Source organism: Hyperoodon ampullatus, assembly GCF_949752795.1.
Source record: "Hyperoodon ampullatus genome assembly, chromosome: 2".
NCBI classification, from domain to species: Eukaryota; Metazoa; Chordata; class Mammalia; order Artiodactyla; family Ziphiidae; genus Hyperoodon; species Hyperoodon ampullatus.
Window position 1 is genome coordinate 4,474,880 of NC_136915.1, and position 25,819 is coordinate 4,500,698.

General features: G+C 54.8%; 1 protein-coding gene across 1 annotated transcript in view; it reads right to left on the minus strand.

Annotated features, from left to right (window-relative positions):
• The window catches only part of ACOT7 (acyl-CoA thioesterase 7), a gene marked incomplete at its 5' end in the record, with an annotated part of 94,414 nt that overhangs the window by 64,880 nt on the left and 3,715 nt on the right, over nucleotides 1-25,819 (minus strand). The window contains 2 exons of the mRNA XM_079697964.1: nucleotides 3,634-3,790; nucleotides 10,532-10,649. Of these exons, the coding sequence (XP_079554090.1) occupies nucleotides 3,634-3,790; nucleotides 10,532-10,649 (275 nt within the window). The remainder of the gene's footprint in view (nucleotides 1-3,633; nucleotides 3,791-10,531; nucleotides 10,650-25,819) is intronic.

A 25,819-nucleotide genomic window follows, 5' to 3' on the forward strand; every position in this document is an offset into this window, starting at 1 on the left:
AGGGCCACCTCCTTCCAGGTGGGAGGCGTCACACCAGACACTTTTGCTGCTGGTGACTCAGCGCTCCAATGAAGAAGCTTCCATATGGGGGCTGAGAGCGGGCAGTGGGCTGCTGGTTTCTGCTCTGGGCTGAAGGACAGGAAACAGAACCTTCTTTGGGGCGCTGAGCCCAGCCTCAGGACAGAGTGGTGCCGTCAGGGCGGGAGGCCTGTCTGGGCTGAAAACCATGGGCCAGAAGAGCCTGGAGATCACTTGGTCCACAACCCTCACTTGTACAGGAGGAGCTTGAAGCCCAGAGAGGTCAAGGGGATTGCCTAGGCTCACACAGCAACTCGACGCCATTCTGAGTACAGACCCAGACCTCCCAGGTCCCAGTAATTTCAGAGAAGTGTTTGCAAGGATGCCTTTTAGGGCTTCCCTGGTGGCACAGTGGTTGAGAGTCCGCCTGCCGATGCAGGGGACACGGGTTCGTGCCCCGGTCCGGGAAGATCCCACATACCGCGGAGCGGCTGGGCCCGTGAGCCATGGCCGCTGAGCCTGCGCGTCCGGAGCCTGTGCTCCGCAACGGGAGAGGCCACAACAGTGAGAGGCCCGCGTACCGCAAAAAAAAAAAAAAAAAAAAAAAAAAAGGATGCCTTTTAAAAGTTGCCTCTTCGACATGGACGATTCCCAGTGTAGCGGCGAACAGGAGAACTGCAGGACAGAGAGAGGACGTGCAGAAGCAAGGAGCAGCCCGGGGGCGGGGGGCTCGCCCTAAAGTCCCCCTCAGTGACTCACTTCCCACCAGTTCCTTCTGACCTGCCTTCCCAAGGCGAACCTGGGGCTTCAATTTCCTCCCCTTAAACGTAGCCCCAAGGACCAAGCCAAGCCCTGGCGGGTCAATTAGAAAGAGGGTGAGGCCCCTGGCGCCCAGGCCCGCTCCTCATGCCAGGATGTCCGCCGCTCCGCCCGGGCTCCCCGGCACCACCAGGACCACAGGCAAATAAGACGGAAAAATATCTTCACTGCACTTTGACTGAGAGTGAATCTGACAACCTGCTTTGGGGAATAAAGATTTCCTGTTTGACTCAGCTAGAGCCAGCCTGACAAGCTGGTTTCCATGGAAACCCCAAGTGGCCCTCCTCCAGACCCAAATGAACACCGTGGAGCAAATGAGGCAAAACACTCTAATTGTACTTTATCATTTAATAAAACCATCAAAAGACAAGTGCAGCGCTAAAAACATCTATTCTGAAATCTTGAGAGCTCCCAGCTATTTTCTGGAGTGATTCGCAGCAATCACGTCCCAGTTAGCTTAATATTTTGACAGTTGCCGGAGATGAATGAGCAAAGGTTTGCGGGTTGTCTGCCTGGGAGCATGCTCGCCCGGCTGCCTCACGACAGGCGGCAAGGCCCCGAGCGAGGGGGATGCACAGAGCGGGGGCCCTGCCCCCTGGGGTCTCGAAACACGGAGACGGCACACGAACAGCTTCCGGGTTCAGCCTGGTCGCCTGTTTGTCCGCCCAGCCCGGTCTCCCCACCTGTCCGAGTCCACCCGCCCACCCGGCCCGTGTTCCCAGAGCACCTGCTGGGCAGCCCTGCCCCGGGCGCTGGGACTGCCCTGGACCAGGCGGCCACATGGCCTGCCCTCGTAGGGCTCCCATCCTCGTGGACACGCGGGCAGAGATGCATCAAGACAGGAAGGCCTCGAGACACGGGGTCCCAGAGTAAAAGAGACTCACACAGATCCAAACATGGAAAGATGGAGAGAGTTTGAGAGATGCACAGACATGGTGCTGAGACCCGGAGAGGGGCACCCGGATGTGAGAGTAAGGGAGGGGGCGCCCGGCCCTTCAGCAGGGGCTCCAGGGCAAGGCAGGCAAGGTGACTGAGACGTGTAGAGAAGGCACAGCCCCAGGGCTCCAGGTCTCACCGTTCCCATCCTGTGATCGGCCCTGGGGTCTTCCCGGGGCCTCGGGCCCCACCCCCCACCCCCGTCTCGAAAAGCTTGGCAGTGCTGGGCGGCGCCCCCCTGCCCTGAGCTCGGTCCCTCTCACGTGCACAATGCCCGCCCCACTGTCCCGGAAGCCCATGCTCCTCAGCCACTTCTCTCTTTCTCGGGGCAGCTCAGGCTCTGCGTGTCCATCCTTCAGGGTCAGGGCGGCTGGGGACACTGGCGGGTGCAGAGCATCCTGACTGCAGGGCGGGGGCTGTCATCTCGCCACCACAGCCCTGGGCAAGCACTGCCTGCCTCCTGCCCGCTCCTGCCCCCAGAGGGGGGACCCCGCAGAAAGTGGGCTGGGGCACGTCCTTGTAGACAAGGCCCTCTGCCCGCTCCCCGCAGCGCGGAGGCCCCAATCTTCCTGACTCATCCACTCCTTCATTCATTCACTCATCAGTGACTGAGTCCGCGGCTGTCGTGAGCCAACGGGAAAGCACGGCCATTTCCCCTCTTGTGTCAGGAGCAGGGAGGCTCAACCCCCAGCACAGCCCAGGACAGCAGGGCTGGGTCACGTGGAGGGCGGAGGGGGGGAGGGGCCCGCACCGCACTGGGCCTCCTCCCAGTGGGCTGCCAGCCCCAATGTGGGAAGTCAGGGCCAGAGGACCCCTTTCTGTGCCACAGCCCGAGACCAGCAACCAAGGTCCCTTCGATGCCAGAGCTGCCTGCCAAAGACCGGGCTCAGGCCACAGATGCAGGACATGGGGCACAAGCCCACTGACCACTCCCCACCCCCAACCCCAGGCCGCGGCTCGGCTAAATCGTTCACTGTGCAGTGGTTGGGCCTGCTGCGGTCACCGCAATGCTCCAAATGAATAACTGAGCTCCTGGCCCGTGTCGTGAAGCCTGGAGCCCCTTAAAGATCTCTGAGCACAGCGCTCTGCAGGCAGCCACGGCCGAGGAGAGGGCATCGGGAGGAGGCACAAGGACCCAGGCAGCTCCTGCCTCTAGAACGAGCACGGAGTCTCCTCTGGGTGAGACAGCAGGTGGCCTGGGACGAGGCAGTGGGCAGTGAGGGGCCCGAGGGGCCTGCCTGCCTCATCAGCATCTCCGTTATAAAAAGCAGCGACTGTGAACCGAAGCCACACTCCCCTGCAGTGCCCAGTGGGAGGGTGAGAAGGGGTTTCCATGGTTACCACTCTGAGGAAGAGAATATTCAGATCAAAGCAGAGTCAAAGGTTCGCCCAGGGAGCTCCAGCCTAGGCCTGGCTTGCGGGGCCCAGGGGAGCACAGCAGAAGCCAGGGCAGCGTCTTCCAAGGGGCAGCAGCTCCACCGTGCAGGGAAGGGCAAGGTGGGGGCTGGGGAGACGGCAGGGGGGCCGGAGGGCGGCATGTGCCCTCCCAGCCCGCTCCCACCCTCTGCCCAGACCCGCTGGCCGCCAGGCCCCTTCCTCCCCAGGAAGGCAGGGGGGCCGTACCCTGGGCTCGTTGCCTAACTCGTCTGCGCCCCCGTTTCCCCGTCTGCAAACGAAGCGAGGACGGCAGAAGTCCCTGCACACAGGTGGAGGTGGAAATGCAGGGAGGTCACCCACAGACAGTGTTAGGACCACCCAGGGGCAGTCAGCCCTCAACGGACGTGGGCTGCGGCTGCTGCCTTACTGCTACTGTCACCGCTGTTCCCAACCCCGCACGCGGGCTCAGCAAGAGGAAGTTACCTGTGAGGATGTTTTCGGACATCACGTGGACCTGGACCTCCACCGAATGCTTGGAGGTGTAGGTGATCTCCGCGCTGACGTGGGCCACCTCGCCGATGCACATGGGCGACAGGAAGTCCGTGCGCTCCACCTGGGCCAGGGCGGCCACGCAGCACTCCTGCAAAGACCAGAGGCGGGTCAGCCTCCCACGAGGCCCCACCCTGGACACGCTCCCCCAAAACGGCCCTTGGTTTTTTCCCCACTGTTAAAGTAACGCAAGTTATTGCCACCACACACTCCTATATGCAAAACCAGGAGATGAAGCACTGCCCGAGGGCAACACGGCAAAGCAGTTGATACAGGCGATTCTGAGTGGTGGGGTTACGAGTGGCCTGTTTCTTTTTTCTGACTTTTCTACAAAAGATACGTATTACTTGTATAATGAACCGTGAAAAAAGGCATACATACTTATTATAGAAAATTTGGGAAGTACAGAAAAGGAGGCAGAGGAGGGAAGATCCCTCCTCCCATCCAGAGATAACCACGGTTTCTATTTTGGGATCTTTCTTTCCAGGCTTTTTGCCCCAAGAACAGGGGTTTTACTGGTTCACTTGTTTGGCTGTCTGGCTCCTTGTTTTGCAGTGTTAGTCACAGATAGTTGTCACTTACAGTCATGTATAGTTGTCATATATAGTCTTACGTGTTGTTCAAGCACTAAATATACACTTTCACAATCTGCTTTTCTCACTCAACAGGAGGAAAAATAATCTGCCCATGTTGTGACAAGCTCTTAGAAATCACAGTTCTTCTTTTTAAATGTTATTTATCCTTCAACTAGGCAACCATTCTCATGACTCAAAATTCAAAAGGAACAAAAGGGTATATGTCCCCAGCCACCCAGGACCCCTTGGTAACTGGATGGACGCAGCCAGGCAGCACGTGCACGTGGGGTCCAGCGGGATCCACCTGGGAGCTCACACGCTATGAAAGTGAGGGACTTGCTTCCTCATTTCTTTTCTTGACACTTTCTACGACTGCCACTTCACGATACTCCATCGCAAAGATGTTTCTTAACGGCCAAATAAAACATTCTTCTGTTGTTAGATTTGTATCAACCTCAGTTGTCTCTTATTATAAATAACCCTGTGATGAGGGTCCTTTTAGTTAAGTCTTTTTCAGTCTTGGGGATTGTTTCCAGGGCGGAAGGGACAAACATTTCGGTACGTGCTCCCAAAGTGCTTCTCGGCAGGGCAGAGTGCTTGACGTGGCCCCAGCACTCCCGCACCAGCACTGAACATCAGGGTTTTTTTTTTACGTTTAGTTTTTATTGAGGTAACATTGGTTTATATCATTGTGTAAGTTTCCTGTGTAACATTATATTTCTACTGTATACCCTACAGCGTGCTCACCACCAAAAGTATAGTTTCCATCCGTCACCAGACAGTCGATTCCTTTACCCATTTTGCCCCTGGGCCACTCCCCCACCCACCCCTTCCCCTCTGCTAACCACTGCCTTGTTCTATCTATGCGTTTTCGGTTTGTTCGTTTATTTTTTGTCTTTTATATTCTACCTATGAACAAAATCATCAGGTATTTGTTTTTCTCCATCTGACTTATTTCACTTATAGCATCATTCCCTCAAGGACCACCCATGTTGTCACAAATGGCAAGATTTCATCTTTTTTTTTTTTTTTACCTCGGAGTAACATTCCATTGTGTGTTTGTGTACGCGTGTATACCATAATTTATTTATCCACTCATCCATCAATGGACCCTTAGGTTGTTCCATGTCTTGGCTGCTGTAAATAATGCTGCCATGAACACAGGGGTGCAGATACCACTTCGTATTAGTGTTTTCATTTTCTTTGGATACATACTCAGAAGTGGAATAGCTGGATCACATGGCAACTCTATTTTTAGTTTTTGAGAAACCTCCAGGCTGGTCTCCACAGTGGCCGCACCAGTTTACATTCCCACAACAGTGCATGAGGACCCCTTTTTCTCCACATCTTCACCAACTCTGGTTATCTGCTGTCTTTTTGATAACAGCCATTCTGGCAGGTGTGAGAGGATATCTCATTGTGGTTCTGATCTGCATTTCCCGGATGATTAGTGATGCTGAGCATCTTTTCATGTGCCTGTTGACCATCTGTATGTCTTCTTTGGAAAAATGTCTATTCAGTTCCTCTGCCCATTTTTTAATCGGGTTGTTTATTTTTTGTTGTCGAGTTGTATGAATTCTTCATATATTATGGAATCAGCTTCCTTTTCATCCACGCTAACCGAATGACACAAGAGACAATCTTATCTAATTATCCACAGGACCGTGGATCTTCACTGCCAAACGCAGCACCCGGCACTTTTTGGACTTTCTACCAGAAACCAATCAGGGTTTTTAGGACACTGGACAGCACGGGTACCCCTGGGCTGGGTGGGGAGCAGGGAGCAGGCGGGCCCACTCTCGAGGGCCTGTCGGCGCCGTGCCAGCGCTGGGCTTCACTTTTCCAGCTGGTCCTCACAGCATCCCTTCTGCAGGGGTTGGAGATATTAAGCTTGTAGGTGACAAGTCAGTTCAAGCTCTGGCATGTCTGCACTCTTCCCGCCGGCCACCTGCCACCACCTGTGGCACCAACGCACAGCTCTCCCACCTGCGCGAGAACTCACCTGACACCTGGCAAACATGCAAATTCCCTGACCCGCCCCAAACCCGCAGAACCTGCCTCTTTGGAGGGACGCCTGGGGACCTCCATCTTCACCCCTTCCCCCGAGATCCTCAGACACATGGGGGTCCTCTGATGGTTTCTGTTCCTATAAATGTCCTGGAATCAGCTCTCAACGCAGCAGAGCACGAGCTGAGCAGGCAAGCGCAGCTTGTGGCGTCCCCCCTCTGACTTGCCGGGGCCCTGTCCCCCCACCCCCGCCCCACACAGACGTGTCACCCCTGAAGCTAAAACAACGCGAGGGAATTGCTGGGCGTCACCCCAAGTACATTTGTGTGGCTACAGCGCCACCCACTGGCAGAAAGCTGGAAAGGCAAGTGCGAAGGGAGCGGGGCAAGAATGCGGGGCCAGCCTCTGGGCCACTTCTGCAACTATCCAAGCTCCGCCTGCAAGACCCAAAACGAAATAAAGCAGCTGTCTTTGTTGAAGGGTGGCTAAACTACGGAATGGATATGTCCGCACACAGGTAACACCCCTATACGTTAATATTTTAAATGGAAATGCAGCTCATTTCTTGTGCCTTTAAACATCTGAGCCTTAGATGGACCCCAGCCTTTTTAAGGCTACAGAGGCATTCCTTCACTTGTGGTGGCATCTATGGAGCCAGGCCCTGCACTCGGTGCCTGCCCCTGGCCTGGGGTCTGGTTGGGGGATGGATGACAGATAAGCACGTGGCCGGTGCTCCGAAGAGGGCAGTGTGAGGTGTGGGGTGTGGGGTGTGGGAAGTGGGGTGCAGGTGCCGATGTGGGAGGGGCAGCTGCAGGTGAGGGGCTGAGACCTGGATGCTGAGGTGTCAGGCAGGAGAAGGTGTGGGGTGCGGACACCCCAGGCAGAGGGGAGGGCAGGGAGACCCCGGGGGAGCTGGAGGCTGCTGCTGAATCCATGTCCAGCTGGGTGTGGACGGCACAGGCTGGGACCCAGGCAGCTCCAACTTGACTGAGCGCTGCCATTTCCCGAGACCTAGCGGGCCACCCCAGGCACTCTATAAAGACCTGTGTGACCCAGAAATTCAAAACACAGGATGACAAATGTTTATTCAGTGTGAGCGTCTCCGAGTTGTAGGTGTCTGTGGCTCCCAGGGGCTCAGACACACCCGTAAGTCCCTGCTTCGGGGCGTAAACTAGGAGGAGCCGCCCCGACCCGGGAAGCAGCCGTGAGGGTTCTGATCAGCATCTAGCCCAAGAAGCACCCTCTGCCATGCTCCCGAAGGCAGCCTGAGTTGCACTAGCCCGTTGGGCACAGATGCCTGGAAAACCACGGGCCTGGGCTCCTGAGGGGCCACGGAGCTTTGAGCCGGGACAGCAGCTTCAGAAGCAGAGCCAGAGAAAACAGGTCTGCGCCCTGGACTCAAATTCCAGCTCTGGTACTAGCTCTTGACCTGGTCTCTCTGCAAAATACAGATAATAAATGGTACCAGTGACTGCCGCCAGGATCCAAGCGGACGCCGTGTGGAGAGGAGGGGTGGGCTGCCCTGCTCTCAAAGAAACATAGGGATCAAGGTCCAGAAAGGGTTAACTCCTCCTGCTCTTGTTATTTGAGCTGAACCTGCACCCTCACCCACCCAGGCCCTCTCGGCTGATGTCCACTCAGAGGATGCAGCTCTGTGACCTTTGGGAGCCACATGACTTTTCTAGGCCTCCGCTTCCCCACCTGCAAAGTGGGGTTAAGGAGATTCCCCAGGTAAGGAAGGAAGGTCAAGCACGCAGTGCGGTCACTGGTGCATCGTAAGCGTGCATTGAACAGAAGCTCTCCGCAGACAACTACTCCAGACATACAGCTAATGGGAGCCCACTGCGTTCCAGACCTTGGCCTAGATGCTAAGGGAATCCAGCAGGGAAGTGACGGGCAAAAGTCCTTGCCCTGGTGGGGCTTACATTCTAGTGGGGGAAGCAGCCCAGAGCTAAATGAGCAAAACGCTGTGTGCCAGGAGGGACAGTGCTGTGGACAAGAGTTGGGAGCAGTGAGGGAGCCGGTTGTCGGGGACGTGGAGATCGAATTTACGGGAAGGAAGGGGGAGCCACATGGGTCTCTGGGGGAAGAGCGGTCCAGGCGGGGGAAAGGGCCAGTGCAAAGGCCCTGGGGCAGGAATGCTGGTGTGGCCCAGGGGCGTGACAAGGGCAAGGAGTAGGAGCCGTGCCCTGACTTCACACAGGACGGGTTTCTCTGGCTGCTGTTGGAGAGCAGACCAGGGGCAGGGAGGCCTGCTAGGAAGCTGTTTAGGCAATCTGGGCAGGAAGCGACAGTGGCTCGGCCCAGATGGCGGTGGGGCTGGTGTGCAGTGTTCGGACCTGGAACTATCCACAAGGTGAAGCCGATAGGACTGGATGCCAGGGTCCACGGGCGGGAGGAAGAGGGGGTCAACGGAGGCTCCAGAGGTCATTAACTGAGCAGAGGGAGGCCGTGGGAGAAGCAGCCTGGGAGCGGGCCCCGAGTGTGTTTTGGGGCCCATCCAGGTCGAGGGCTGATTAAGCATCCAGAGGGAGCCAGCCAAGAGGCACCAGCTGGACAGAGGACCTCGGGGCTGTGTCGTGGTACTAAAGCCACAGGCTGGATGAGACCACCAAGGGAATGTGGATGGCAGTGCCCCCGGCCCACCCAGAGCCATTCAGAGGCCAGCCTCAGCCCCCTGGAGCTGCCTGGAGCTCACGCCCCCTTCCTGAGCCTGCGATTCCAGATCGCTATCTTGGGGCCACCAGCCCAGAGGCATCTCCCAGCCAACAGGTCAGACCTGCACCCCAGGCTCACTCTGGGGAAGGAGTGAGGATGAACAGGGATTCAAAGCACAGGTTCAAGACCCAGACCAACCACCCGCTTCCCCATGTGGCCTCGGGCAAGTATCCAAGCTCTCTGGACCTCAGCTTCCTCATCTGTGCAGTGGGGATAATACAATAACCACCTCGACCCCTAAGGGGTGTCGTGAGGACGACACAAGCTAAATGCTACAGAGCTTTGCAAAACCCTAGGTGGTCACTGAACCCTGGCGGTTACCAGGGCATTGTCACCCACTTGGCCTCCCTCCCTCCCTAGTCCTGGGGCTCTTCCTTCCCAGCGTCCAGCCTCTCTTGCCAGGCCTGGCTGGGACCCTCACCGTCTCCCTCTCGGAGGGTCTACCAGGGGCCCAGCCCCCACCTCAGCCCCGGCCCCTCGGGCTCAGGCCTGTTCTCACAGCCACCAGAGGGCGCTCTCTGAACGTGGCCGGGTTTGCCCCGGAACTTCACGGGAGAACTCTCAGCAGGCGGGAGAGCCCCTTCCTCACATGGAGGGCCCCCAGCCCAACCCACTCCCACTCCTCCCCAGGCGGAGGCCCCCAGGCCCACGTCCACCCACACACACTCACCCCGGCTCGGTTCATTCTACACACATACACACGTGCAGTGCTGCACACCCACGCGCACGCGCACACAGTCTGCGCGGGCGTGGAATCGGCCTCTGGGCCTGGAGGACAATGACACAGCAAGTGGCTAGCCGAGGCCCCCAGGTGCCCAAGCCCTCAGGCTTCCTTGGAGTCGCTTCTGTGCCTGCCTGGTGCCGAGCTGGCAGTTGGGGCACAAGACTGACTCCTTCCCCCAGCACCAGAGGGGGGCTTCAGAGAGAACAGCAGGTCCCGCAGGGCTGGGGGCTGGGCAGGAGACGACGGGCTGAATGCCCCGCAGCTGCCCTGAAGCCTAAAGCCACCAGCCTGGCCCCGTCTGGGGGGCGGGAGGAGAGCCGGCACCATCACAGGAGTCTGCGCTGGCCTGTGCAGCCCGGAAGCCCCCAAGGGGAGAGCCCAGACTGGCCTGTGGACCCAGGGTCAGTGGAGCAGGGGAGGGGTCCGGGTCCAGGCAGCGTGACACCCAGGATTAGCTGCCACCCGTGCAGGCTCGGGGGGGGCTGGGCCCCCGGGGGCTCAGGAAGCCGACTCCCCCTGAACACAGAGGGAGGGCTGGAAAGGTGGCTGGCAGCTGGCAGCTCTCAGCTGAGTTTCTGGAGGTCCCCACCCCTCCTCACCGAGCCCCAAACCAACTGCCAACCCAAGGGGTCCCCAGTCCAGGGCCGGAGCTTCCCAAAACCCCCGAGGCCCGGGGACCGGGGCGGGGAAGGCTCCAGGCCTGGCCTCCACCCTAACTCCCTTCCTGACCCGACAGCAGACAGGGGTGCGGCACCGCCAGAGGGGACGCTAGGCCCCCAGGGCCCGGGCTCTTCCATGGGACGCTCACCCCGTTCTGGCTGTTGCAGTGCCGGGTGCTGATGATGGCCCCTGCCTCCTCGATCATCTTCAGGATGGTCCCTCCGTGGACGTTGCCGGCCACGTTGGCGTCATCGGGCCGCATGATCCTGGGGGGAGGGGAGAAGCAGCCGGGTGAGCCTCGGGAAGGACGTCACTCGTGAACAGCAGCAACCCCGGGGAGGGGCAGGAGGTCCTCCAAAGGGCCCGGTGGCTCCCAGAGAAGGAAAAAGAACTTCCCGCGTGTTTGCTCTGACAGCCAGACAAGGGGCTGCAGGGTCGTGTTTCCACGTGCTTCCACCTTCCTGCCCGAGGGCTGCAGGCACCCGGCCTGGCAGGTACCAGGAAGGGCGGGTGGCGGGGGCTTTCCTCAAAGGCCGTGAGTGTGGCAGCAAGGTGACCCGGCTGTGGGGTGCCCAGCGCACCCGCCCCTCCTGGTTTCCAGGACTGCCAACGACCAGCAGAGCTGAATGAGCACAAGGACACAGGCTCTGACCCCCTGGAAAATGGACAGATTCCCAGGACCACCCCCTCCATCAGGAGTCCCAGGGGAGCTGGCCTCGTGCGGCCACAGATGTTCTGAGAACCAGAAACAAGTCGCAGCATCCAGACCCATCAGCAGGTGCATGCCCGCTCACCACCTGCCCCTGGGCTCTGAGAGGGTGCCAGAGGGGCCCGATTCCCTGGGATCGAGAGCTGGGAGCTCCCCAAGGTCAGGAAGGACTGAAATGCCACCCCATTTCCCCAAGAAGAAAAACCCTGTCCTTGCCGTGGGCAGTGGGGAAGCCCCGTGAAATCCCCGGACTCCCAACAAGCCAGCCTAGTGCTCCTACCTTGGGCAACCCCAAAGAGGCTGGCACTTTCCCAAACTCCAGTCTGGCTGATGAAATCTGCCTGCACCAGCCTCAGGCCCAGAGACGGGTACCAGGCAATGAGCGAGTGTGCGGTTCCTAGGTGCCCAGCATCCCTGGGCCCACCCAGCCTGTTCCAACCCACTGGCTAGCGTGGCCCCCAAGGCCGGATCCCCCACTCTGGGCCACGGAGCTCCACTGCCCTTCGGGTCTGGCTCCTTTCAGGCAGACTCAGAGATCGTTCCTGGCTCCCACTCTTACTAGCTGGGTGACCTGAGCAAAGCTGCCCAAACCCTCACTTCTCCGCTTCCTTGTCTGTAAAAGAGGAACAACAGCACCGCATTTGATGGTGGGGAAGACTGAATCACTCGAGACAACGCAGATAACAAGCTCCGTGGCTGTGCCTGGCACACGGTCAGACATAAACGTTCACCAGCACTTCCCTCTTCTCTAAGTGTCAGCCAACTGACCGCAGGAAGGCTGGAGGCTCCAAGAAAGCGCCGTAGCTGCCGTTTTCTGGAGCAAATGAGCACCGACATCCTGGGGTGACTGACAGCTGTCTGTACCTGTCGCCCATCCCCAGATGTCACCCCTTCATCCTGGGGTGCGGGCATTCAGGCCCCCTGCTTCTCGCCTTCATCACTGGCTCAGGGGCAGCCGCGACGGTCACCAAGCAGTGACCAGGGGAACCCCCAGAGCACAGGAAAGAAGCGTCACTTGGCTTCTCAAATTTTCATTTAAAAAGATTTTTGAATCAACTCAAAATAGATTAAAAACTTGAACACAAGACCCGAAACCATAAAACTCCTAGGAGAAAACATAGGCCTTAGCGATAATTTTTTTAGATTTGACACCAAAAACAAAGGCAACAGAAGCAAAAAGAAACAAGTGAGACTACATCAAACTAAAAAGCTTCTGCACAGCAAAGGAAGCCATCAGCAAAATGAAAAGATAACCTGTGGGATGGGAGAAAACATTAATATCCAAAATACATAAAGAACTCATACAATAGCAAAACAAACAAACAACCCAATTAAAAAATGGGCAGAGGATCTGAATGGACATTTTTCCAAACAGGCACATAGAAAGATACTCAACATCATTAACCATCAGGGAAATGTAAATCAAAACCACAACGAGGGGACTTCCCTGGTGGTCCAGTGGTTAAGACTCCTCACTTCCAAAGCAGGGCACGTGGGTTCGATCCCTGGCCAGGCAACTCAGATTCCATACACCGCGTGGTGCGGCCAAAAAATAAAAACATTAAAAAAAAAAAAACCCAACACAATGAGATCTCACGTCACACCTGTTAGAATGGCTTTTATCGAAAAGACAAGAAACAAGTGCCGACAAGGATGTGGAGAAAAGGGAACCCTTGTGCACGGCTGATGGGAGTGTAAACTGGTGCAGCCACTGTGGAAAACAGCCTGAAGGTTCCTCAAAAAATTAAGACTAGAACTATCATTTGATCCAGCAGTCCCACTTCTGGGTATTAATCTGAAGGAAATGAAATCACTCTCTTTTAGAGATACCTGCAGCCCCACGTTCCCTGTAGCGTTATTTACAGTAGCCAAGACATGAAACAACCTAAGTGTCCACTGATGGATGAATGGACAAAGCAGACATGGGGGTGTGTGTGTGTGTGTGTGTGTGTGTGCGTGTGTGTATAATTCAGCCATAAAAAAGAAGGACATCCTGCCATTTGCAACAACATGGATAGACCTGGAAGGCAATTAAGCTCCATGAGATAAGTCAGACAGAAGAAGACAAAAACTCCATCATTTTACTTATACGTGGAATCTAAAAAGCTCAAACTCATAGATACAGAGAACAGACTGGTGGTTGCCAGAGACCGGAGCGGTTCCGGGGGGCATGGGTTAAAACAGGAAAAGGGGGTCAAAAGGTACAAACTTCCAGTTATAAAATAACTCACGGGGATGTAACGTACAGCATGGTGACTAAAGTTAACAAGACTATGTCATATATTTGAAAGTTACCGAGAGAGCAGATCTCAAAAGTTCTCATCACGAGAAAAAGAAATTACAGCGATGTGAGATGATGGGTGTTAACCGAACTTACTGCGGTGATCATTTCACCACACACACATATGCCAAGTCACCATGTTGTACAGTTTTATATGTCAATCATATATCCATAAAACTGAAAAAAATAAAATAATTTAAAAATTTTAAAAGTTTAAAAAATCCGAGCTTATACTAGAGTTGTGGTTTTTTTTCAGCTTGAGTGAAGAGGTAGCCAATTCAAATAACAAAACGGCTGTATCAGACTCTTTCCTTTGTATTTGTTTTCAACTTAGTAAAGAACAGACAGTGCATCTCTGCGTGCGGGAACCGGTGCCTGGTGGATGCCCAGGTGGGGTAAGGGCTGGATGGGGGTTCCAGACAGGTGAGGACCGAAACGTTTTGACACCAGGAGTACCAGAGCCTGCCTCTGGCGGAGCCTGGTTCCTTTCTGTGGGCTTGCCTTTCCCGGTCTGTAAAGTGGGGCTGCCCACGCCAGGCTGGTGCAGAGGGATGCAGGGCCAGGGGGAGAAGTGCAGAAAGAGGGCCCCAGGGGGCAGAAGGAAGTGCTTGCATCCGGCAGGGCCCTGACGAGGGAGGGACTGATAAGGAGGTGGCCTCTGAAATAGGAGAACAGGGGATGGCGCCTGCGCCACCCTGCCACACTGGGGGTCCCTGGGGACCCCACGCCATCAACATCCCAATGCCCCCGGGGTCCCTGGGCACTTAGGCGTAAATGCCAGGCGCTCCAGACTGCATACTCTCCAGCCCCCTCCCGTCCTGGTCACCCTGGGTCCTGCCCCAAGGACCGTCCTAAACCTCCAGGCTGGCTGGCCACCCAGACAGGCAGCGCAGACACAAACCTTCCCCCAGGACCTGACCCTGACTCGGCTCTGCAGTTCCTGCAGACACAGGGGGGCCAGAGCCCAGCTCACTCACCCCGTTCCTGTGGCCCCAAATCAAGACTCCTTCCCCACGGCCTCACCGTGGTTCCTTCCTGGCCTCCATCCGCATGCTGAGCTGTGATCCCACACCTGCCCTCCCTCCCTCCAAAGGGCGCAGGAGCTGCTGGGCAGGGTCCTCCTCTACCCACCTTCCCCAGAGCTCCCCCAACGCGTGTCGCCTCCAGGCAGGACTGGGAGGAAGGAGGGCCGCCAGGAGAACACGCGGCCCCTCTGTGGAGCTTTTGTTTTCCCACTTTTAGTAAAGACATGGGTATGAAAAGTGCTTCACTATTAAAAAAGAAGACAAGACAGCCCAGCAGACCAAGCACGATGCCACGTGGCGCTGCCCACGGGTGTCTGAGCAGGGACGCAACGGGGCAGTACTGGGCGCGCACGCTGGCCGGCTGCGGCCGTGCAGGCGTCTGAGTCCAGGATGCCGAAGCTCTGGGTTTTCAAGAGAAGCTGGCAATCCAGAGTCTAACGTGACATCTCCTGATATTTGACTGGCCTCGCCCGACTGAAATGTTTCAACCCCACGCAGGCGGGCTCGGGGGGGCGGGGGGCCGGCGGGCAGAGCAGGTGGCGGGCTGACCCAGTCCTGGGGGAGACGCTGTGTGACCCATTCTCCCTCCCACCTCTCTCTGCCCCTCTGCCCATGCCAACCTGCAACTCCCTCGCTCCTCAGACCCCAGAAACTTCAGAGGAAAGTGGAAGGTCAGCCCAGGGAGCCCTTCCAGCTTCCCACCCCTCACGTCCTCTCGTCCAGCTGGTGGCACAGACACCGCCTCTGGTGAGCGGGCCCACACCCCACGCATCCTCTTCACCATCCTCCACTGCCCCTGCCCTCCCAGCAGTGGCATCTGAATGTCACCATGTCACCCACTGCCCCTCCCCTTCTACTCCAGCTGCTCCTGTCCCAGAGCACAGGATGAGATGGCCAGGGCTGGGCCCATGGCTAACCGAAGTAGACAACACCCGGACTCCACTCCCCCCCGGGGCAGACACAAAGCTGATGACAGGAGCGCGAAAGGAAGCTGCACAGACCCGGGTCAAGGAGTCACTCCCAGAAGGGGCAGCCCCTCACCTGGACGCCTGGGAAAACTTCGCAGAGGACGTGACACCGGGGCCAAGTCCCGGAGCGGGAGCAGGGCTGAGCCAGGGACAGGGGGCGGGGGATGTTCCAGGAAGAGGCCGCATCTCAGGGGAAGGCCCCTGCGCTGGGAGAGCTCGGTGGGTCCAGAAACAGATGACAACCCCCCAACGCTGGCCAGCAGCCTGTGGGGAGATGGGGGTGAAGAGGGGAGCGGGACGATGGAGCCAGGAGCTTGTCACGAGGGCCTGGGGCTGGCTGGGGACAGCATCTGCACTTGTCCTGGGGGATGGGGCGGCTTCAGGGAGACCGAGGCAGGGCTGGTATGTGGGGAGTCACTTGGGGACCAGGGGTGGGGGGTCTTCTTCGTCTGCCTCTTGCCTCCCAGTCCTAACCCACCGCCCACCCCACTGCCCCAAGAGTCCCTCTTCTTAAGCAGGAGTGCTTGCCCCTGCTCAGACCCTCCAGGGACCCTCCTACGGAATAAAGATTCAACATCCAACTCCCCCCAGTGATCCAGTGACTCCCAGCTTCCACCGCAGGGGGAGTGGGTTTGATCCCTGGTCAGGGAACTAAGATCCTGCATGCCCTGCGGGGTGGCCAGAAAAACAAAAGATTCAACTTCCTAGTGAGGCGTTTGAAGCCCTCAGGGATCTGGAACTTTCCTCGCCTGATCTCCCACTGTCCTGCAGGGCTCCAAGCTGCACCTGCCCAGACCAGCGCTGCTGGCCAGGCACACCCGGGCCTTCCCACTGCCCTGCCTGGGCCCACCTGTCCCTAGGGGCTCATCGATGAATGGGGAGCATGAGTGGATACAACCTCCCGGAGGGCAACCTGGTGTTACCGTTATCCGTCCAAACTCCAGATGCATAGGCTGCTCTAAGCCAGCCATTCCACTGAGAGGAATTCACCCTACAGATGTTTGCACACATGATTAAACCACGTGTGTTCAAGGTTACTCACTGCAAAGCTGTTTATCATGCAAAGACTGGCCGTGTCCTAAATGTCCACCAATAAGGGACTCAGATTAATTTATATCCACACAACACAAGAGTGCACAGCCCTAAGCAAGAGGGAGGAACGGTCTAGGAGAAGCACTGTTAGATGAAAAAAGGCAAAGCGCAGAATGATGGGAACCAGGTGACTACACCTGCAGGCCCCGTGTAGACCAACCCTGGAGGGAGGCCAGGGAAACTGGAAGCTTTCACGGCCCTTGAGAGGGGAACTAGCGACTGGAGTCAGGGTGGTATGCTCTAAGGACAAAGAACAAGATAAACTCAAAGGGCCAATATTGCCGGAACAAAGAGTTACAGGACTCCCATCACTCTGTCACAATGGGACCACTGCCATGTCCCAGAGCCCTCCCAAGCAGCATGCCCTGTCCCTTTCCCATCCCATATAAGGAAAAACATTTGCCCAGTTTTCCTCCTGCTCAGCACGCTGAAAGTATACATACTCTGCCCAGTCAGCAGATGACTCGCAGGTTCCCTGGCTATAAAAACAGACAAGCGGGGCTTCCCTGGTGGCGCAGTGGTTGGGAGTCCACCTGCCGGTGCGGGGCACACGGGTTTGTGCCCCGGTCCGGGAGGATCCCACATGCCGCGGAGCGGCTGGGCCCATGAGCCATGGCCGCTGAGCCTGTGCGTCTGGAGCTTGTGGTCCACAATGGAAGAGGCCACAACAGTGAGAGGCCCGCGTACCGCAAAAAAAAAAAAAAAAAAAACCAGACAAGCAACCCATACTCGTTGTCGACTCTCCCTGGCTACCAGGAAGTCGGCCAGCTGTTCTTGCAGCAACCCTTCTCTTTAATAAACTCTGTCTTCCTTACATTCTGCCTTGTGTCTGGAAATTCTTTTCCAACCCACGCTCGGACCATGACATTGTGGTGGCCCGTACGGGGATATCTCTTGGGGGATCTCTTTCCCCACCTCCTCTCCTCATTTCTTTTTTTTTTTTTTTTTGCAGTACACGGGCCCCTCACTGTTGTGGCCTCTCCCATTGCAGAGCACAGGCTCCGGACGCGCAAGCCCAGCGGCCATGGCTCACGGGCCCAGCCGCTCTGCGGCATGTGGGATCTTCCCAGACCGGGGCACGAACCCGTGTCCCCCGCATCGGCAGGCGGACTCTCAACCACTGCGCCACCAGGGAAGCCCCTCTCCTCATTTCTTGAGACCCTCTGGGAACAGGCAAGTTGCCGTGGAAGCAACGGAGGACTCTGGCCAGGGTCACACCCTGGTGTGTTCCGAAGGCTCCACGCTCACTTCGCCCCAGTAACTGCCGCCCAGAACGGGTGAGGGTCCCTCTGTCTTCCTCCTGACTGAGGACTAGGCCGATTGGTATTGTGCGGGCACGGGTCAGGCATTTAAAAGCCATTAGGGCACCTGCCGCTTGAAGACTCCCGTGAAAGGATAAGGGAGTCATGGAATGGACCAGGCTGTTAGAGCGTCTGTCCCCAGCAAGACATCTTCCGTGCACCGTGAGGCACATATTGGTTCAAGCAGAACACTGAGCCCCCCTCCCCTTGGCCGCCACCTGCCCGGCAGGACTACGAGGCCGATTCCTCAGCCTGTCTTCTCTGTTACACTTTCACCTTTTTCTCGGTCCGGATTGACTTACAGGAGCCTAGGCGTTGCCTCTGAGCCGTCCCTGGAGTGCCTTTCACGTTTCAGGGCATCGCCAAGCGGGGGGTCACCCGGTGGGTCCCGGGAATCTCTCTGTTTTCTTTCTTGCCCTGCCCGAGTCACCAGGTGCCTTAGTCGAATGCTCAGGGGTCACCTCTCACGGTCGGACGCGACTGTTGGGAAGGTCAGCCTATTTTGTGCCTTAGTCGCACGGAGAGATCACTGGGACAAAGGGGACGCCTCTCTGTCAGCCGGTGACTCTCAGAACCCCTGTTCTACGGCACACAGGCTAAGAACGGGTTCTGGTACATCTCGGGAGCCTCCCTCAGACTCACCCCGCGGTTGCATCCTTAGGAACTGGAAAATTTTGACCCTGAGAATCTCAAAAAGAAGAGGCTCATTTTCCTTTGTAATACGGCTTGGCCCCAGTATAAACTGGGGGACCGAGAACAGTGGCCTCCTAACGGCACACTAAATTATGACACGATCCTCCAACTTGATCTCTTTTGCCGGAAACAAGGAAAGGACTCAGAGGTTCCTTATGTCCAGAGCTTTATGGCCCTTAGAATCCGGAGCCGAGGGACTCGTGCCGCCATGTGTCTTCTGTTGCCACCTTATCCCCCCACCCCCTCTGCCTCCCTCTCCAGCAGATCTCCCAGGCGACCCTCTACTCGACCTTTCCTGTCCCCCACATCAACCCCCTTTGCTTCAGCCCCTGCCCCCGCCTCAACCCACAGCTCCCAACAGCCACCCCCTTATCAGGGCGAAAGCCCCCTCTCTTCCCTCCCCACACAAGATCGAGGACTGCCCAATGCCAGGAAACAGATTCTAATATGCTTCCCTTAAGGGAAGTAGCAAATGGAGACATGGGCACTATTAAGAGTCCATGTTCCCTTTCCCATGTCGGACATTTCCCAAATTCAAAACAAGTTAGGTTCCTTCAGTCTGGATCCCACCACCTTTACTAAGGAATTTCAGGCCCTCACCATAGCCTCTGACCTGACCCGGCAAGACATTCATGCAGTCCTGACTGCTTGTTGTACTCATGAAGAGAAAAACAGGATATGGGCATCAGCCCAAGCTTGGGCAGACGAGGCACAGCTCTGTTTCCAAAACCTGGATGGTTGGGGACCCATCTGGGGCCGGGTAAATGACTCTCTTTGTAACTACACCCTCAATTTTAATCAGACTAGCCTGGAGTGGGATCCCTGGTCCGAGGAAAATAAATATAATGTACATGAAGGTAATTTCGCTTTGTGTTGGGGAAATTCAAGGAAAAATGTGACTAAGAAATATATTAATGAAGACCATATCCCCATAAACAGCTCGGTCCTGGGAACTAAATATGTGGGGATCGGTGTGACCACCAGACATTTACTTAGTTTAACCTCCCGGCAAGATTCTCCTCCAAAATATAACATAATTCAGCGAATATTCAGAAATTTGTTATGCCAATCCGCCCGTCACACTCATCATCACTCAGAGCCCGGATTCTCCCCTTTATGTGTAGATGATTATTTCCTCGGAGTTTGGCCTTCCCAATATAACCCTAGGCCATGGGACCCCAGTCTCTTTCCAGAGGAAAACTCCCAAAAGGTCAGGGCCTGGCTCTGGGGACCCACAGCAGGGGTATCCTTGAGAGGCACTGGATTTTCTTTTTTCTTTTTTTTTTTTTTTTTTCGGTATGTGGGCCTCTCACTGTTGTGGCCTCTCCCGTTGCGGAGCACAGGCTCCGGACGCACAGGCCCAGCGGCCATGGCTCACGGGCCCAGCCGCTCCGCGGCATGTGGGATCTTCCCAGACCGGGGCACGAACCCGTTTCCCCTGCATCGGCAGGCGGACTCTCAACCACTGCGCCACCAGGGAAGCCCTGGATTTTCATTTCTATGTGGTAATGGGGTCTATCTGGATCTTCCCACACTTTGGAGGGGCTCCTGCACAATTATTGCTGTGGTCCCAGAGGCGACCATTATGACTACAAAGGATTTAGCTTCCTCAGGAGGCATTCCCAGCCTTGGGTCCTTCCTCGAAGAGGCCTTAAGACCTGTCCTGGAGAGACAAAAATGAACCCCTGCTTGGTGGGGACATGCTTATGATAACCCAGTTCTTGATCAGCCTGAAATAATATGTAGCATGTTTAGAGGGCTCTCCTGGTTTGCAGGCATACCCCTTAGAGAGGAGCGTTGTCCATCTCACCATCATGGTCCAGGAACCTTGGAAGGCTACAGTAGCAGCCACTGAGGGACAGCAGTCAGCCCTAGGCTCTCTGGCCGAAGTGGTTTTACAAAATAGGAGGGCCCTTAATGTTATAACAGCTGAGGTGGGGGTGTCTGTGCCCCGCTAAATGAGACCTGCTGCTTCTATATTAATACCTCTGGCCAGGTTGAAGAAGACCTTCAGATTCTAAAGAAAAACATCAAATTAATAGAAGATGTAAAAGAGAGAGCAGGACAGGGCCCCAAGCTGGCTTTCGAACCTCCTCTCCTCTATGGGGATCCAGATATGGACATGGCTATTGCCCTTGTTGGGACCATTAATCCTGATAGCCTTTGTTTTGTTGTTTGGCCCCTGCATTATTAACACATTATCTCAATTCATCTCCTGACAGGTTCAAAAGATTCAGTTCCAGATGGTGCTACAACAAGAGTACCAGCCAGTTGGCACACGGAATACTCTGGAACAAGCTGCCTGATCATTCTGCAGGATCTCATCTCCCTCCGTAAATATACCCTGATAGAGAGTGGGCATTGGGACCCAGGGCCCCACAATACCCCTGTCCAGCAGGAAGTAGCCAGAGAGATTGTCACCCCCTTCTCCTTACAGAAAGAGTTCCCGAACACCTGAGAAGGAGCTAGGCAGGTATGTAGACGTGAGCAGGGTATCCAATAGGGCCAAAGAATTGGCCTGTAAATAAAGAGAGGGGGGAATGTAGTGTGCTCCAAGGACAAAGAACAAGATAAACTCAAAGGGCCAATATTGCCGGAACAAAGAGTTACAGGACTCCCATCACTCTGTCACAATGGGACCACTGCCATGTCCCAGAGCCCTCCCAAGCAGCATGCCCTGTCCCTTTCCCATCCCATATAAGGAAAGACATTTGCCCAGTTTTCCTCCCGCTCGGCACGCTGAAAGTATACATACTCTGCCCAGTTAGCAGATGACTCGCAGGTTCCCTGGCTATAAAACAGACAAGCAACCCATACTCATTGTCGACTTTCCCTGGCTACCAGGAAGTCGGCCAGCTGTTCTTGCAGCAACACTTCTCTTTAATAAACTCTGTCTTCCTTACATTCTGCCTTGTGTCTGGAAATTCTTTTCCAACCTGCGCTCAGATCACAACACGTAAATATCTCAGCATTCCCTCGGAAAGATAAAGACTCCGTTTGAAAACAGAACCACAGGAATTCCCTGGCAGTCCAGTGGTCAGGACTCAGTGCTCTCACTGCCGGGGGCCCCGGGTTCAATCCCTGGTCAGGGAACTAAGATCCCACAAGCCAGGTGGTGCGGCCAAAAAATAAAAATAAAAACAGAATCACAAAACAATTATCCCATCTAAAATCCGAACTCCTTAATATAACTTTTTTCTAATTGGCTTTATTCAACAATTCGTGAATCAGACAGCATCCCATCTAGCAAGCAGAAAGGAGCTCCTCTTTTTCTATTTTTTTAAAAAATAAATTTATTTATTTATTTATTTTTGGCTGCGTTGGGTCTTCGCTGCTGCGCACAGCTTTCTCTAGTTGTGGTGAGCGGGGGCTACTCTTTGTTGTGGTGCGTGGGCTTCTCATTGCGGTGGCTTCTCTTGTTGTGGAGCACGGGCTCTAGGCGCACGGGCTTCAGTAGTTGTGGCACGCGGGCTCAGCAGTTGTGGCTCGTGGGCTCTAGAGTGCAGGCTCAGTAGCTGTGGTACATGGGTTTAGTTGCTCCATGGCATGTAGGATCTTCCCAGACCAGGGCTCGAACCTGTGCCCCCTGCATTGGCAGGCAGATTCTTAACCACTGTGCCACCAGGGAAGCCCAGGAGCTCCTCTTAATATCACTAAGTATCAAGTAAGCGTTCAAGTTTCCTCAGCTACACCCTAAATGTTTTGAAATCTGCAACTGTGAACTGTTTTCATAACTGCCCAAAGCTGGAAAGAACTCAAATGTTCACTGTCTGATAAAGAGATAATGAAGACTACTAGGCAACAACAGCAAGAATCACTGACACACACACACACCTCACACACACACACACACACGTGAAACTCACAAGCATCATGCTGAGTCTATGACTCCATTGATGAGAAATTCTAGAAAAGGCAAAACTAGTGATAGGAAGCAGACCTGTTTACCAGGGGCCAGAGCTGGGAGGAAACCAACTGCAAAGGGGCAGGAAGGCACTTTATTTTTTTAGAAATGTAATTAATTAATTTATCACTTATTTATTTATTTATTTTTGGCTGTGTTGGGTCTTGGTTGCTGCGCGTGGGCTTTCTCTAGTTGCAGCGAGCGGGGGTTACTCTTCATTGTGGTGCATCGCCTTCTCATTACAGTGGCTTCTCTTATTGCGGAGCACGGGTTCTAGGCGCTCGGGCTGCAGTAATGTGGCATGCGGGCTCAGTAGTTGTGGCTCTAGGGCTCTAGAGCACAGGCTCAGGAGCTGTGGTGCACGGGCTTAGTTGCTCCGCGGCATGTGGGATCTTCCCGGACCAGGGTTCGAACCCGTGTCTCCCGCTTTGGCAGGCGGATTCTTGACCACTGTGCCCCCAGGGAAGTCCCCAGGAAGGCACTTTTTGAGGTGATGGAAAAGTTCTATGTCACAACTGTGATCATTACACAGGTGTACACATTTGTCAAAAGTGAACCATACATTAAAAATAGGTGCATTTGGGCTTCCCTGGTGGCGCAGTGGTTGAGGGTCCGCCTGCTGATGCAGGGGACGTGGGTTCGTGCCCCGGTCCAGGAAGATCCCACATGCCGCGGAGCAGCCGGGCCCGTGAGCCATGGCCGCTGAGCCTGCGCGTCCGGGGCCTGTGCTCCGCAACGGGAGAGGCCACAACAGTGAGAGGCTCGCGTAACGCAAAAAAAAAAAAAAAAAAAAACAAAAGGGTGCATTTTATGGCACATACATTATACCTCAGTAAAGGTTGTTTTTTTAAAAAAGCATAACTACAATACAATTACCTCACCTTAAAAAAAAAGCGGGGGGTGGGGTGGGGAATTCCCTGGCGGTCCAGTGGTTAGGACTTCTCGCTTCCACTGCAGGGGGCTCAGGTTCGATACCTAGAACCCTGGTCGGGGAACTAGTGAGGCAGGAGATAGATGGGCTCCAGGCTAGGCATTTACAACTGGCCTCCTGTTCACATTTCTTGGGGCAGGAAAAGGTGGGCTTCAGGTTGGACACTTACATCTAGCCTCCTGTTTGCATTTCCTGAGACAGGAGATAGGTGGGCTCCAGGTTAGATATTTATGACCAGCCTCCGGTCTGCCCTTCGAGATAGAAATAACAAGAGAAACAGGGTAAATAGCTGGACTTGGTCTCCTGTGGACACTTTAAGATAACAGTCACGGCAGGAACAGAGAGGGGCTAAACCTTGCTTGAGTAAAAGATCAAGAGGTCTTATATTTCCCATCCCTGGGGCAAGGGAGACATTGCACCTGTGCAGAAAGGCTCCTTGGGGGTCAAAAGTCACCCAGAATAGGTGATGCCAAGGCCCCCCATAGGCCCCTGGGCCGGAATCCATCTTGGAAAAAAGTTGTGCACACAGGCTGGGGAGGGTCCTAGGGCAGGTCAGGTGTGGAAAAAGAAACCAGATAATTGGCCAAAGGTAAACAAAGACCCGGAAGAACTGCCCCATATAAATGACTTGGCCACCTCTTCACTGTTCCTCCTCACTGGGGGGGATGCCCACGCCCTTTCTCTCCGGGTGTGCATCTCTGCCCTGCTTCCGTCTTAACTAAACTGTTTCTCTGTGAGCTCTCCCATGTGTTGTGTTATGTCTCTAATGATAAACTTGGTACCTGTTTTTACACTTTTTTGCCTCCTTGAGAAATGCATTTTTCAGTGGGGGTAAGAGCCAGGGGAACTTTGCTTCTAGGCTCTAGCCCCTGGTGAACTAGTGGCTAGGATTCCTGGTTTTCATCCAGGCTGCCCAGGTTCAATTCCTGGGCGGGGAACTAAGATCTCGCTTCAAGCCACCACTCACTGCTGCTGCCTCTCCGAGATCACTAGGGTCCTGCAGGCCTCGTGGCAGGGCCAAAAAAACCACCAGAAATTCCTTAGTATCCCTAACTGTCAAGGGACTATTCACGTTTCCCCAAGTATCTCATAGATGTTTTAAAATCTGCATTTTGGGGACTTCCCTGGTGGCTCAGTGGATGGGACTCCACACTCCCAGTGCAGGGGACCCGGGTTCAATCCCTTGTCAGGGAACTAGATCCCACATGCATGCTGCAACTGAGAGTTCGCGTGCCACAACTGGGGAGCCCGCCTGCCGCAACTAAGGAGCCCGTGAGCCACAAATAAGGAGCCTGCCATCCACAACTAAGACCCAGTGCAACCAAATAAAAAAATAATTTTCTTTTTTTTTTAAATCTGCATGTTGTTGACTTTTCTACTGAAGCATAACTTGCGTGCAGCAAATCAGTATTTATAATAAGTTTCCTCAGTTATTCAGATGTAGGTAGCCCACAGGCGGGGTGACCATATAATTTACCCTCCTCCTCAGGATACCCCCGAGAGTGAAAGAAAGTGGACCGGGAGGCACAGGTCATAGTCACCCCAGGCTGGGCCCCACCCAGAGAAGCACCACCCACAGGGGGAAGCAACTCCTGGCCTGACTGAAACCAGGGAGCTGGGAAGCAGTGGTGCCAAGGCGAGGGCGATGCCAGGCTGCCTGGCCCACTGACGGGGAGGCTGGATGGTGGGTGAGCACAGCCTGGCCCACCACAGGCTCCCTGGGCTGCAAAGACTGCATCTTCACCCACAGCTCCTGCATCCCCGCAGGAAGGGAGCCAGCACTGTGCATCGCATTATGGAATGTGCCAGAATACTAACTCCAAGTGCGGTTTCTGTAACTCAGATTCTATGTTTTCACTGACTTCCCTGTAAACCCAAAGACAAAGCCCCAAAGAGAAAAAATTCCAAACGGGCAAACCTCGAAGATAAAGCAAGTCACATGACTATTCTGGCTTCCCAGTGCATATAAAAGTTATGTTTACGCTATCAAATGTGTAATAATTTAAAAAACACTTTATTTTATATCTATGACATGAGGAATATAACCAATATTTTCTAATAACTATAAATGGAGTATAACCTTTAAAAATTGGGAATCACTATATTGTAACTTATGTAATACTGTACAGCAACTATACGTCAATAAAAAAATTTTTTAGTTAAAAAAACTTTATCGCCAAAACATGCTAACCATCACCTGACAACACAAAGTTGCCACAAACCTTCAATTTGTTAAAAAAAAAAAAAAAAAAAACACAGCGATACATTCAAAGTGCAATAAAGTGAGACGCAATAAAACGAGGGTGTGCTTGTACAAAAATTCAAGTCCATTCCACTAATCTTTATTGGCACATCTACCAGATGCCAGGCACTTTGCTGGGCATTCATGGTACAGCAGTGAACAAAGCAATCCCTGAGCTGAAGACACTTCCTAGTGGATCTACACCTACAAGCAGGGCAAGCGAAAGGAAACTCTGCGGACCTCACACATCTACCTACAAAGGACTCCAGGGCATCTGCCCTGGGCCACGT